The sequence below is a fragment of the Helobdella robusta genome, assembly GCF_000326865.2.
Source record: "Helobdella robusta unplaced genomic scaffold HELROscaffold_27, whole genome shotgun sequence".
Lineage (NCBI taxonomy): Eukaryota > Metazoa > Annelida > Clitellata > Rhynchobdellida > Glossiphoniidae > Helobdella > Helobdella robusta.
The window spans coordinates 1,727,428-1,743,056 of record NW_008704392.1 but is presented as its reverse complement, the minus strand read 5'-3'; the positions used below and the strand labels follow the sequence as shown (position 1 = coordinate 1,743,056).

Below are 15,629 nucleotides of genomic sequence, written 5' to 3'. Positions count from 1 at the left end.
CAGCAGACAATATGTCGACAGACCATGAAAATGATATCAGGAGTATGTAAACAAATCCCATAAACAACATCTCCACGTATGGATAAACAAAAACAAATTGAAAAATATGTAAACAACCATAATAACACAATGCAAACTAATCACATGTTAACAATTCAAATGCACGCATGCATGTATATGTTTGTTTGTGTGTGTGTGTGTGTAAGTACAGAGAGGTGCCTACCTTATCTAATCTATCCATTTGATTCTGCAACACTGAATGCTGTTTGGCAGCATCTTGTAGTAACTTCAGAACAAAAAAAAATCAAGGTTCACATTTTTGTAATAGATTTTGAAAGAATTTAACAGTGTTTAAAATTTGAGTCAACTAACCAGTCAACCAATCAATCAACCAACCAATCAATCAATCAACAAAACAACAAAGCAACCAATCAATCAATCAATCAATCAATCAGTCAGTCAATCAATCAATCAATCAATCAATCAACAAACAAACAAACCAACTAATCGACCGATTAACCAACCAATCAACCAACTAATCGATCTATTAACGAACCAACCAACCTTTTTCCTCTGAATTTTGAACTCTTGCATGAACGATACCACATCCTTGATGATCTTATCGTTGATTTCCTCTGCAACAGCCTCATGTTGGCCTGCCATATCGTTCAGCTCTTTGGTGGAGAGCTGGAAACCTTTCTGACAGGTGAATCTGTGAATGAATGAGCGAGTGAGTGAAGAAATAAGTGAGTAAATGGATGAGTGAGTGAATGAATGAGTGAATGAATGAGTGAATGAATGAATGAGTGAATGAATGAGTGAATGAATGAATGAGTGAGTGAATGAGTGAATGAATGAATGAGTGAGTGAATGAATGAATGAGCAATAAAAAAATTTTGAGAAAGTGAATGAATGAGAGAATGAGATAATGAATGAGTAAACAATGACAATGAAAAAATGAGTGAACACACACACACATATATATAAATAAACAAGCACAAACACACACATACATACACACGCAATCATACATACAAACAAACATATTTAAACAACAAAAAGTTAGCCATACAAAAGTTAGTCTTATATATATATATATATATATATATATATACTTATATACAAAAATTATATATATGTCAAAACAAAATGAAAAACAATTAAGCTAAATTGGTTCAGTTTGAATAAACACACATAAGAAACTTTTGTAAATTTTTCAATCATACATATGTTGTGTGTATGTACGTATGTGTTTATGTATGGGTGTGTGTGTGTGAGAGTGTGTATGACGTATGTATGTTTGTGTCTATGTATGTGTGTGTGTGTGTGTGTGTATGTATGTTTGTGTGTGTGTGTGTGTGTGTGCGTGCGCATGTGAGTGTGTAATTCAACATGCTTAATCAAATAACTTCCAAACAAAGATTATGCTATTTGGATTGGAGAAACCACACTAAAAACAAAAATCAATAAATGATGTGTGTGTGTGCGCGTGTGTGAGTGTGTTACAGCCACAAACAAAACATCAAAATTAAAAATCACCACAAATGAAAACATGATGCAACCGTAACATAGCAAAATATATAATAACACTATATACGACATATCGTTACAAGAAATATAACATAACACAAAAAGACATCATCATACAAAAACAGAGCCTGATGTGACATTCACATAAATAACAATGAATAACACATGTGTGATATGCTGCATCATCATAAACAAATGTTTAACACACACACACACGCACGCGCGTACACACAAACACATACAAACACAAACATGCACAGATCGAAGCATATAACCATATGCACAAAAACGTACATAAACTTGGGCATCTGAATATACAAAACGTACATAGGCATACAAATCACATATACAATAACATATTCTTCATATACAAACATGCATAAAAAAACTCACACATTCACAGACACACGCACGCACACACAAACACAAACAAATACTTTGTACTTACTCGTCATCATCCTTCTTTTTTGTTGATACACTTTTTGCCAGCTTTCTAAAATTGAAGGAAAAAAAGAATATTTTTAATATTTAAGAAGAAAAATAGAACTTCAGTGAGTAATTTTCAATTTAACAATTTTTTTTAATAAAACAAGCAGATGAACAAAGCAAAATAATTAACCAATCACTAATAATAAATAATTATAAATTCATTTACTCGTCCATCCATCCACTCACTCATTAATTCATCCATCCATTCATTCATTTATTTATTAATTCATCCATTCATTCATTCATTCATTCATCCATTCATTAATTCATTGACATTGAAAAAAAAGAAATGTAAGCCCATACATTACAACAATGCATTAACCAATTTAAAAGAATTTCTGACCCCACAAAAACACCAATTTAAAATAAATTACACACACACACACACACACACACACGCCCACATACACACACACACACACGCCTACGTACAAACACACACATTCACAAACACACACACACAAACGTGGTATACGTTTACATATATAGCTATCAAAACACACTCATCTAAATTATTTTATTTACACACTATTTCATTTTGAGAAAATGTACTTCATTTCACTACCTGTTCTTGCTTTTTAAACATTTTCATTTTAAATCGAAAAATAAATGAATGAATGATTGGATTAACTAATTAATTAATTAATAATTCAGAGAGAAATATTTACTTGAGTTTGTTGGCATAGTCATTTTCAATGTTACAGCGCTCCTTATAAAACTGCATGACCTTTTCACACAAGTCATAACTCTTCTGTGTGTGACTCGAAATATTATCAAACTGATCCTGGAAAATATGATAAAGAAATAGACAAAAATTAATAATTAAATAAATGAATGATTGATTAAATTAATTAATTAATTAATAAACTTTTTAATTTTCTGCGTGTGACTCTGAATATTATCAAATTGATTCTGAAAAGATTTTAAAATATTTTTCAAAATTGAAAAATTAAAGTAATATACATAATTATAAGAAGATATTGTTGAATAAATATTACAATATGTAACTCTTATTTATAAATAAACGACATAATCATAATGAATGATTAATTAATATAACAACTAGTTGATAATCAAGCAACGAAAGGAAGAAGATACAAGATATAGATAGATAGACACAGGCAGACAGACAAACAGACAGACAGACAAAAATAGATAGATAGATAGAAAATCATAAGATAAAATAAAGCATATATAGTATAAATATAAAATATACTTATTAATTTTTATATACTGTCTATTCTTTTCTACCATCAATCTACTAATGTGAAAACACAAATAAATAACTATTTAATTAGTAAAATATTGTATTAATAACAAATTATTGCTAAAATTAGTGCCATTTTAAAAATTAAAAATAAAAAGAACTAACAAAATAAAAGTATTTAATTAAATTTAAAAACAAAAAGCCATGGATGGCCAACTTAAAGGCAGCAGAACAGACATCAGTGGTTAAGCTTTACAGACAACATTTTCAATTTTTTTAAAATAATTAATTCACAGAAGTAACTTTCTGCCTAGAAATGGTGGCAAAAACATTTACAATTTTTTCATAAAATATTATTTATGCTAGTCTGGTTTCAGGATGTTTGGAAGAAAAAAATGTTTTAGAAAGAACACCAACTAACCCATAGCTCAAACCCCCAACTCATTTTCGGATAGATTTAATAATTATTTCTTTAAAATATTTTAAATATTTAATATTTTAAATAAAACAGCTTCACTTTTTTATATAAAATTTGCATTAAAAAGCTAAAAAGCGATGAACGTACTAGCGAATGGTCACAAACTAAAAGTGAACCGTGGTATTAATTGTTTTTTCTCAGGTACGAAAGTGCACACGTTTCCTTATTCTTACAAAATAATTATATAAAATATAATATTTTAAAAAAATCTATCTAAACATAAAAATTAAAGTTGTTTTATTCATGTTTACTGGTAGAGTTATTGAATAATTCGTTTTTGATAACTACAATCCATAATTTTGTTTCTACAAATGAAAAGTTGGAAACATTTTAATATGAGTGTGTTTTCTGACCACACAAACTCTTTTTACGTCTAGGGTAGCAAGGCTTCAAAGTTCATTAATTTTTTATCTGTTCTGTGTTTTTACAGAAGAACAAGAAAAATGATGGGCGATAACGTGAGTAATAACATAACGCGAGGTGTTCTTCATTTAGTCGTCGATTCTGCCGGATTTATTAGAAATGCTCCGTTGAAGGTTAGCTCGTTTTAAAATTGCTCAATAAACGATTTTGCGGTTAACTTTACTTACATGTTAAACTTTGAAGCTTTAGTCCTAATTCTTAAATATCTTAAGACTTAATTAGTAACACTCTCTAAAGTCTAAACTAAACTAAAACAGTTAGTAAGTCAGTTAATGAATCACTTGCTAGTTACTAACTTCATAACTCTATTTTAATTTTAGGATTTAGGCGAGAACATCTACACTATCCAGGAGGTGGTTAGTGAGATTAAGGACCCGGCCACAAGGATGAGGTTGCAAGTCCTGCCATATGACTTGAATTTCAGATGCCCTAGTCACGATTCCATAAAAGCAGGTTTTTTTATTTTTTGAACTAATTTCATTTTTAATTTCGTTTGAAAAATTATTTCACACAAAAATTTTATTAAAGATGATTTCAGATTGTAATAAATAGTGATTTATTTCTGAGTTTTTTACTAAATTTATAATGTTGAATGTTCCCATCGCATTTTTTCATTCCTGTTTGTGTTAAGTGACAGATTTTTCTAAAAAGACCGGAGATTATCAATCTTTATCAGCTGTTGACTTGCGCGTACTGGCCCTGACCTACCAACTAGAAGTCGAACACGTAGGAAAGGATCACATCAAGACTGCTTCAACCAAAACCGTTATTATTATTTTAATGATATTATTGTAAAATTAAAAAACATTTAATTTTAAATATAAGGAATTATTGAAATATAATTAATATTATTATTATATATAAAACTATTATTAATAAAAGTTAATTTGAATTATCATTGAAAAGTCTTATTAGCATCATTATATTGATGATTGTTATTTCAAATTTCAGAATAGTGTGATTTATATTTGTAATAATATTATTTAAATAAATAATTTATATTCAAGGTTTAATAATAATAATATTATTTATTTGAATAAATAAATAATTTATTTTTATGTTTATAAGGTTAAATGTGAAATAAAAAACTCCAGAACCGATCCATTGCCTATTGGATTTTATTCTAGCAAGAAGCAAGTTCGTAACCAAATTCAAAAATTAATTTATCAAAAAATTAATTAAATTATTTAATTTAAAAAAATAATTTATTAATTACTTATTAATGAACTAATTTGATTAATTATTCATAATTAGTAGTTATTCATAAACAAAATTATTATTTACCATAGAAGACAACGACTTCAGAATGTCAGAATGAGATTTTGACGCCGGCAAACACGCCTGCTCAACAGCATGAATTGAATGATGACAACAATAACAACAACAATGAGGAAGACGTTGGCAAAAACATCATCATCAACAACACTAACGACGATGACGGTAACAAAGGCAACAACACTTCCGATGTTGCCAACATATGTACAAATAATAATAATATTTACAATGGCGGTAATTATTCATTTGAAAGAAACAATGATGATAGCGATGGAAAATTTGGAATTGACATCTGCAAGTTATCCCTGGCTCTCAAAAATGCCGCCAAAAAAGATGGAGAGAGTGACGAAAACGAGGAAAGAGATGATGATGATGGTGACAAGGAGGAAGAGACTTGCAGTGCTGATGATAGTCATGATGACGATGATAATGATGATGATGACAAAAGTGAGTCTGAGGAAGATTTTGAAGGTGAAACAACCATGCAAGGTGATGTTGCCAATGAGGGTGATGATGATGATGAGGAAGAAGAGGAAGAGGAAGAAGATGATAAAAATAAAGATGATGACGACGACGACGATGATGGTGGCTGGGTGACAGTGTCAAACATAAAAAGTTTGATGAAGTCCAACCCCAACCAGCACATCAATACTGTGAATGAGCAGATTGTAGTTGCATGTTTAACTACTGATTTTGCTATGCAGGTTGTGATTCTTCTCTGATGTATGTATGCTTTTTTGTAATCAGTTACATTGGTTAATGCTATGCTGCGTTTGTTATTGTCATTGTTCTTCATGTCATTAATGTCATTTCATTGTTAAGTCATGTACACACTTAGACACATGTACACACACACCACACGCACGCACGCACATACATACAGACACACACAATTTATTTTTCTATACTACTGCAGAATGTACTTATACAAATGGGACTGAGGGTTTTATCAGTAGACGGTCTACTCATCAAACAGACCAAAAATTATGTGCTGAGGTGTCATGCATGTTTGAAGTAAGTTTGTGGGTGTGTGTGTGTCTTGTGTGTGTGTGTGTGTGTGTGTGTGTCGTTGTGTGAGTCTGTGAATTTTATTTCAGGATTTTGAAGATTATTTAGCTTTAATTTGTCAATGAAATATTTCTATTTGCGCGCGCGCGCGCGCGCGTGTGTGTGTGTAAGTTCTTTTTTTTTTTCTTGTTTTTATAAATTTTCGGGTGATTTTTGTTATTTTCTAATATTTCTGTAATTGCATTTCTATTTTCATTTGGTTTTAATTCATTTCCTAACATAACAAGGAATTTTTAATCTAAGCCAAGTCGTGAAAAGTAGAACTCGCCAGGCTATTAAATGTTATCATCATTATTATCAATCAACCTTTGCAATTATTTGAAATTGATATGAAATGGAGTTTGTTCAGTGGCTTTTTTTTTATAGAATATTAATAACGCTCGTTTACAATTTTGACATGTCTATGTTTTCATTTATTATCGTTGTTGTTATTTTATTATTATTGTTGTTGTTATTATTGTTATTTACTTTTTCAAAACAGGATAACAAAAAACATGATGAAAAAATTCTGCTCCCACTGTGGCAACCAAACCCTTCAGAAAGTCTCCATGTCAATCGCCGAAGATGGAAGTGTCGTCTGCCATCTATCCAAATACAAAATACCCTCCGCCAGGGGTACAAGGGTGTGTGTATTTTATGTTTGTAGTTGTGTTTGTGCGTGTTTCGTACGTGCGTATATGCGTGTGTTTATGTTTTTGTATGCACATATATTTCAAAGAGTGTATACGTATCACGAGCTATCTGGTTTGATGTAGTTAGTTAATGAATAATATATAATTATTTCATAAATTGTTATCTGTGTATTGCACTCACCATCTGTAGTTGTGTAACTTTGGAGGTTCTTTTATTTAAAAATAAAATTTTTGAACGTTAGCACTCTTTTCCCCACACACGCCTTCTTTATGCATACAATCGCCTACGTCAGAGCAATGTATGCACTCATACCTATGCCGCATAAAAGAAATACATTTACACATACAAACACACATTCACTGCTCACAAAAATGCATTATTTGCACATGCAGGCACACGTTCATGGCGTACAAAACACGCACACACACACTCACACACACATACACGTATATATTCACACACACACAGTATTCCCTGCCAATGCCAAAAGGTGGCAAATATAACCATGATCCAATCTTATGCGAGGATCAACTAAAGACCAAACAACGTACCAAGAAAATGTCCAAAGTCGTTGACGTTTTCGACCCTGACTACTTGGGCCTTAGCTCTCCATTCGCTCTCAATGACGTCACCAGTAGGGCGACGTCACTCGGCTTCAACAAGAAATCGAGAAGATCGGATGTCGTGGATGTTTTTGATGGCAGGAGGAAGAATCCTAACGAGAGTAGGAAGAAAACGGGCAGACGAAAATAGGAAATAAATTTGCGCGCGATTTTCAGTCTTTGAGTTCATTTGTATATGTGCGAGTTTTTTTAAACTAACTTTTAAGATTTGATCTTAACTTTCTTTCATCTGTGACTTTTTCTGTTAAGATTTGGTCTATATTTTGATTTTTTTCTAGTGGTGTGGCTGAAATGTTTCAAGGCAGGTTTGAAAAACTCTATTTGTCTAATAATAGCTATAATAATATTATATAAGTTATATTTTATTTATTTATTCAAAAAAATATGATTCCATTAATTTAAATCCGAGATTGACAATCTTCCGTTTACTGACCAGTCGACTGGGGACGAAATTAGTGACGATGATAACGTAGGTGATGCTGGTGATTGTGCCGTATCTAACTTAGGTTTTATCCTAACTGGAGGTGTTGTTAAAATACGTTTATTAAGATATATGCGATAATAAATAAGTTTATTAGGCATTTTTAGATAGATAGATAGATAGATAGATAGATAGATAGATAGATAGATATTTTATTTATTGAAACAATAATAGTGAAAAAAGTTATAAAATTTAGATAAATGGGTAATAATGAAAACTTCATTGCTACTACAACCTCTTTTTTTATGGTATCTTTTATTTTTATGACTCATCTTTGAAGTTGTTGCTGGGCTAGGATAGATTTTGTTATTCTTCGCTGCTTTGTGGTCGGCGTCGTCTTCTTTATCTAAAAAAAACGTTGGTGCAATGCTACAAAACTTAAACATATTGTATGTGAATGTCTATGTGTATGTAGATATTTCCCTCTCTCTCTCTCTCTCTCCCCTCTCTCTCTCTCTTTCTCACACACGTATACACACCTTGATAAATCTATCAACGACGATAACGTTAATACAAAAAAAGTTGAATGGTTGGTTGACAGAATGATTGATTCATAACTTGATTGATTGATTGTTGGATCGATTGAATGAACGTGTGTTTCTTTACGTTACTTACAAAGATATTCATGTATAAACGACGGAGTGTGGAAGCCTTCGTCTTCCAACGCCTTCAATTCTCTCCTATTTCTTTCATATTCCAATCTAATTTAATTAGTAAGTTTTTTTACACTATTACTAAATAGTATTGTCACTACATTTACTAATAATACTGTCACTAGTAACTAAATTTGAACCATCGTTATTACTAATAATTTTGGTAACCAGCGGCGGATGCAGACAAAGTTGACGGGGGGGAGGGTAAAAATTTTAAAATTAACGATGGGGCAAAAAAGGTCATGGCCCCACCACGGCCCTCTAGATCCGCTACTGATTGTAACTAACTTCAGACTATGTATCGTCCTGTAACAGTCGTCTCTCAGGCCGTCAAAATATTTTATCCTGTTCATTTCACTCAGATCATATTCATTATCATCGTTAAAGTCGTTATTATTATTGTTATTAATATTATTATTATTGCTGTTGTTATTATTGTTCTTACTCTTTACGTTAAATATTTCTTGATTCCTGGAGTTGACTATTGGCCTAAAGGCGCTGTTGGCATAATCGTAATTATTATCTGTATAATTGTTATTGTTATAACCGTTATAATTAGTGTCGTGTTCGACGCCATTGTTGGCTAAAGTTCGTAAAAAATTTTCGGGATTAATTATCTTTGGTGGCGTCATAAAATTTGGACGTGTAGACAAATCATTGTCGTCGATGTTATGCGATGGGAAGCCGATGTCCTTGGGGTTGTTCCAATTTGAATGTAGTAACATACTAGCTGGTTGATAACTAGATTAGTGATAACAGAATTGACTTAATATTTACAATTAATGAAGAGCTCAACATAATTTTGATTGTTTATATTGAAAGAATAACTAAAATAATATTAACGAAATGTTGAAATTTATCAAGAAATTGCTATATATATTAGCTATTTCTTGATATATTAGCTAAAAAAATTATAGAAATGTCACCTCGTCAAATGGGCTTTGCTATTAAGATAAATTGTTAGTTCTTTTTGGGCTACTTCTAAATCATTGAGTTTTTGGTGTAAAGAAAGATTTCTTTTTTCTAACTTATTCATTTTATCAGAAACAATTTTCACAAATTCATCAACTTGGTTCTCGTAATCAGCGTTTTGGTTAAATTTTTTTATGAAATTTTCCATCTGAATGTATTTGATACCATTCCTTTGGGATTGCACTAAAAATGATAGGACGTTTCTGAACTCATCTGGACAAATTTTATTAGATATTTTAAGTGTGGAAAGTGATTTTTTCAGTAAATTATTTATCAGTGAACAATGAATATTCTTAAAAATGTCCAAAAATTATTAAAAAAACGATTTAACGATATAAAGTTTACGTTGAAAATACGTCACTTTTCAATTGCATAATCGTTCTGTTCATGAGAATAACGTCATTTCTTTGATACTCCAAATTTTCATTAGCATACGAAATCTTTAATTTTTATTAAAAATAATATTTTTAATGAGTAATGAATTCAGTTTATAATTGGTGGCAGTGTAGGTGAATTTTTTCAATAATGACACTTAGTCAATTATAAAAATTATTCATTTGAAAGAAATAAATTACAAACATGATTGTCTGGCTGACTGTAGTTGTAAAATGATGAAACTTTTGGTTTAAAAATTTCAATTGAATTGATTGCAGACAGATTTTTTTGTAGGCGTTCTAAGTTTGAAACGTTTTCATGAGATTGTAATTGTATAGAGGATTTATCATTGAGTGATTCCTTGAAGTTATTTGTCTAAAAATGTGAAATATTAAATAAATTAGGTTGAGTTGATTTAATATTTTAATTTAATAAAAATATTAAATTAATAATGTTGATTGATTAATAGTTGATTGATATATTAATTACATTAATTAATTACATGATACATTAATGATTAATTAATTAAATTTTAATCTTTCATTTTTTAAATCTTAGACAAAATTTTACAAACTTTTATTTTATTCAAATTTGTGCGTGTTTCTTCAACAATACTGTTGAAATTATTGGACCATTCATCATATTTCAACATATTTGGGAAATTATATTGTATATTTATTCTGCATGGAATAATAATTAATTTAAATTCCGTTGTTATAGAGACCCAAAGAAGCTTAGCATGTGTATTATGGTGAAAGTAAAGTGAAGTAAATAAAACCTTCATCAAGCTTCTTATCTATTTCAATTCAACAGCAACATTTTTTACATAATCGTTACTTATATTATAGATTTTAAATGTTTGTGCAAGAAATATTATATTTTAAATACTATGTTAATATCTTAAATGAAACGTTGAGTCTTTAGATTAACCTTTTTCCTGGTCGAGCTATTTGACTTCCTTCGATTGTTGGCTTATTGGCTTACTTACGAAAGTGAGTGAGTTTTAACGATCAAGCCAATGAACTCCTCCACAACAAATGTCGGCGTCCAAGGTCTGACTTGAAACGAAAAGAAACCGCAAAGAAACGAACCGCAAAAGCCGGTCGTCAAAAAAAAGGATCGCGAATCATCATCATCGATATCGCAATGCAATCAAATTATGAACTTTTACAATTTTTGAAAAAGTATCTATGTTCATGTTATGATACTGCATATTTCAATAAGATACTGTTTGATATTGTACTATCAATTAACCAGTCAACAAATCAATCAATCAATCAACAAATAAATCAAATCAACTGACCGATCAAACAATCATTTAACTAACCAATTAAACAATCAATTTATCAAGCAATAAACCTTGAATTATGTAATTTGAAATTATTTTTGTCAATTTTAATGAAAATAATGCAATTTCGCAAGGAAGCTAGCCTATGGCTTTATTAAACGGTAGATTAGCCACCTCTTTTTTGAAAAAAGAGGCAGTATTTTTATTTAAATTGACAAAAATAATTTCAAATTAAATAATTCTATTTAGTAGTGAATCTTTAGTATTAGTTTGTTAAAACCCATACAATTTCGTTAGTGAGTTAATAAGCCAATATGCCAATAAGTCAAATAGCTCAACCCACTTCTTCCATAGTTTGAATATAAATCCATTTTGGGTGAACTTGTTGTCATTTTTCCGGCCTTGGTGCCACGTCAATTTTCAAGAAATTTTAAGGTACGATTGTCACCGGTTAGTATTTTTTGTTGTTCGTTAATTTAATTTTATTATTTTAAAATTTATTACAGAATTTTAAATTAGATTTGCATAACCGACGGAATTCTTCAATTTAATATTTAACTTAACATTTAACAAGCTGCTCATACTCCTCCATCTGCCTACATTTCTCAGCATCAACCTCACATTTTTTGTTGATTGACTGCTGTTTTTTTTTCCTAACATTTTTTCATCCATTCATTAGATCAGTTGTTAATTTTGTTGTTGTCTAATGCTAATCCAAATTAATCTTCAAAATTTTTTAGCTGTTACATACTGGTACTTTAAAACGAAAGGAAAGAATGAAGTTGAAAGAGATTGACAGAACGGCAAATGTTGCGTGGTCGCCGGCCAGCCAGCACCCGATCTACATTGCCGCTGCTACTGCTGCCCAACAACTGGATGCCACATTCAAGTTTCCATAATTGATTGCAATAATTGTTTTAAAAATAATAATAAATGGTAGCAATGAGTATAATTAATATGTAATAAATAATGTTGATTACAAGTAAGAAATTGTTCCAACTGATGATATTTTTTAAAAGTACATCTTCCCTGCTTGAGCTCTACCAGATTGATCTAGGAGATCCGAGTTTTGAAATGGAAGTTTCCGGATCAATTCCCACTGAATTAAGGTCAGTTTGATACTGTTGTTGCATTTCCATATAAATGCATGCTTGTGGATGTATATGAGCTTGTGGCTTGTATATGCTTTATACATTTGTTCTTTAACCCTTGCTAGCATGTTTGTATTTTTCTGGTTTATTGTTTAATGGCTAGTATTTTATTTAATCATTAGTTTCTTAGATTTATAAAATTTACCAGTTAATACATTAATTGTTTTTGAATAGATAAATCAAATACATAAGGTTTTGTAATTTGTATGACTTTTTTTATATTTTAATATTTATTTTTTGATATTGACAAGATTGCACAAGCTGGTGTGGTCTTCGGCTTATACATCCGAGAATGGTGATACTCCAGATCTTCTCATTGGTAAGTCAACTATCAATATTGTTCTTTCAGATATTCTAATTTTTTTCAAACAACCTTCAAACTTAATATAGAAATGAACCATATTTAAATTTTATATAAATAGATAAAGGATAGAACAAATAATAATCACTTTATCATACTTTCATTCTGATCTTTCCATCTTTCCCACAAGGCGGTGCTGAACAAGGAAAGATGTACATATGGAATCCAAGCAAGATTCTTCGGAGAGAGGAGCCACTAACACATCTCATGGACTTACACACTGGGGCAGTGGCTGCACTTGATGTCAACCCTTTCCAGGTATGCACTTGTGTGTGTGTGTGTGTGTACTTGTGTGTGTATGTGTTTGTTTTCGTACATACATATGAATTTATGTATGTATGTCTTTACTATGTCTTTATACTGGGCTATTGCTAATTTATTGTTTAATTGCTCTATGGTCCGTCAGCTCTTTTATGAATTGTTGTTGGTGGTTTTACTCTTCTTCATTTTTTTCTGTCTTTTTCTTGCTAAATCTTAATTGTTTTATATGTCAGGTTATGTTTGGCATTGTTTTGTTTGTCTTTCATTTATAATTGTTTGGTAATGGTTAACTTTTTTCATTACCATTTCAAATTTGTTTGGTGTTATTAGTAATTTGTTATTAGACTTTATATTATGATCATAACATTAGGAGTATGCCTTTGTATACTTTAATTATGATAATAATAATTAATTATATTATTTATAATATATTATTATTGTAATATGTTGCGTGTAATATTTTAATTATAGCCGAATCTGCTGGTTTCGGGAGCAGGAAGTTCTGAAATATACATCTGGGATCTCAACGATCCTGATAACCCAATGACACCTGGTTCGAAAGCGCAGGTAGGTCATTGTGTATGTAGCTGTAGTGTATGTGTGTGTACTTGTGTTTGTATGTGTGCATTTGTGTGTGTGTATTTTTATCTGTGTGTATATATATGTGTGTGTGTGTATGTATTTTTGTCTGCCTCTCTCTCTCTCTCTCTCTCTCTCTCTGTGTGTGTGTGTGTGTGTGTGTGTGTGTGTGTGTGTGAATTTACCGGATAAAATCCTGATTTATAAAAATAGGCTTATAAATATGATCAATTGAAACAAAAATATGACATGAAAAACTAATGATAAATTTATTATAACCAACTAGTTATAATTAAATCACAATTGACTAGTTATAATTTTATAATAATTATGTTATATTAATAAATGATAATTTTTTTTCTTTAGCCATTGGTGGATGTAACACATGTAGGCTGGAATAAACAAGTTCAGCATATCCTTGCCTCGTCTCATTCAGGTCTCTTGTGTTTATTCATTTTATTTTTTCTTTTTATCATAATAATAATAATAATTATTATTATTGTCGTTGTTGTTGTTTTGGGTATTATTTATGTAGTTTTCCTTGGTTTTACTAAATTGTTTTTCTTTTCGATTATGATAAGAGTGATGATTGAATCACTGATGATAATAATATTGGTGATGATGTTAGTTAATTAGTTAATTATAATTGATTAATTATTTAATATTGTTAACTATAAATCCACCTATAGGCAACTGTGTTGTTTGGGATCTTCGAAAAAACGAGCCAATCATTAAGATTCGAGACAGCATGTCCAGAGTAAGTGATGATGAAGATGGTGACGGTTATTATGAATGAGTGTATGGTAGTTTGCCTCAGTGAGTATACAATGGCTATGATGACGAAATAGATGATAATTATGGAGAAATATGATGAAGTTATGGTGGAGATGATTAGCATATCATTAACATGTGTGACTTATACTACCACATCAGCACCATCATCATCCGTACCATCTACATCATCATATCAATTACTCACACCACATCATCATCATCATCATACGATCTACTCACTTCACTTCAAATTGTCGTACACCCACTTACAAAAAAACAAACCTCTACCCCCACAGATAAAGTGCAACACAGTATGTTGGCACCCCGACGTGGCCACGCAACTCTGCATCGCCTCCGAAGATGACCACTCCCCCGTCATACAGGTCTGGGATCTCAGGTCTGCCTCCTCTCCAATTAAAATCCTCGAAAATCATACCAGGTTTTTTTTTAGAGTGTTATAATAATTTTTTATCATTTTTATAAAAACTTTCTTCATTAATTATATTAACGCGGCCACTACAATTTGCAGAAAAAATGACCAATGAGGTTTTAATAAGTAACCTGACCTAATAAACCTACTGCATTACCGAATTGCTCCACTCAGTGAACTGGCCCAATCAATAACTGAACTGACCAGATTGTTGAACCGACCTACTTAATGAACTAACCTTAATGTTCTGACCAATCAGGGGCATACTTTCTATGTCGTGGTGTGTCAAGGACGCTGATTTGCTGCTAAGCTGTGCAAAGGATAACAGGATATTGTGCTGGAATCCCAACTCAGAGGCTCAACATGGAGATGTCAGTGATGACGATGATGATGATGATGCTGTTGTTGATGATGATGTTGATGATGATGCCAATGGTGGCAGTGATAAAAATAAGTGTCATTATTAATAAGAATATTCTTGAATATAAAAATTTGCAACAACTGTAACAGCATCAGTAGTGAATGACTCTAGAAGAGGATAATGATGGCAATAATGATGGTGAAAATTCACTTTTAAT

At 31.0% G+C, this 15,629-nt stretch overlaps 3 protein-coding genes across 3 annotated transcripts in view; 2 read left to right on the top strand and 1 right to left on the bottom strand.

Annotated features, from left to right (window-relative positions):
- Nucleotides 1–4,147: 4,147 nt before the first annotated feature.
- Nucleotides 4,148–8,123, top strand: HELRODRAFT_192032 (hypothetical protein; the record flags this gene model as incomplete). Its single annotated transcript, XM_009020324.1, has 8 exons — nucleotides 4,148–4,240; nucleotides 4,448–4,580; nucleotides 4,759–4,892; nucleotides 5,196–5,264; nucleotides 5,417–6,106; nucleotides 6,319–6,416; nucleotides 6,952–7,093; nucleotides 7,572–8,123. The coding sequence occupies 8 exons, from the start codon at nucleotides 4,148–4,150 to the stop codon at nucleotides 7,854–7,856; spliced, it is 1,644 nt and encodes a 547-aa protein (XP_009018572.1). The 3' UTR covers nucleotides 7,857–8,123.
- HELRODRAFT_173718 (hypothetical protein) lies at nucleotides 8,120–10,859 on the bottom strand (the record flags this gene model as incomplete). The annotated part of the gene is made up of 6 exons (XM_009020323.1): nucleotides 8,120–8,244; nucleotides 8,823–8,908; nucleotides 9,149–9,601; nucleotides 9,787–10,045; nucleotides 10,429–10,582; nucleotides 10,782–10,859. 6 exons carry the CDS (start codon nucleotides 10,857–10,859, stop codon nucleotides 8,120–8,122), a joined length of 1,155 nt encoding a protein of 384 aa, XP_009018571.1.
- Nucleotides 10,860–12,239: 1,380 nt separating this feature from the next.
- Nucleotides 12,240–15,629, top strand: part of HELRODRAFT_112302 (hypothetical protein) — a gene marked incomplete at its 3' end in the record, with an annotated part of 7,706 nt that continues 4,316 nt past the window's right edge. The window contains exons 1-9 of the mRNA XM_009020322.1: nucleotides 12,240–12,384; nucleotides 12,515–12,600; nucleotides 12,894–12,965; nucleotides 13,138–13,265; nucleotides 13,740–13,835; nucleotides 14,214–14,283; nucleotides 14,537–14,604; nucleotides 14,918–15,060; nucleotides 15,311–15,422. Coding sequence (XP_009018570.1) covers nucleotides 12,272–12,384; nucleotides 12,515–12,600; nucleotides 12,894–12,965; nucleotides 13,138–13,265; nucleotides 13,740–13,835; nucleotides 14,214–14,283; nucleotides 14,537–14,604; nucleotides 14,918–15,060; nucleotides 15,311–15,422 — 888 coding nt within the window. The 5' untranslated portion in view covers nucleotides 12,240–12,271. The remainder of the gene's footprint in view (nucleotides 12,385–12,514; nucleotides 12,601–12,893; nucleotides 12,966–13,137; nucleotides 13,266–13,739; nucleotides 13,836–14,213; nucleotides 14,284–14,536; nucleotides 14,605–14,917; nucleotides 15,061–15,310; nucleotides 15,423–15,629) is intronic.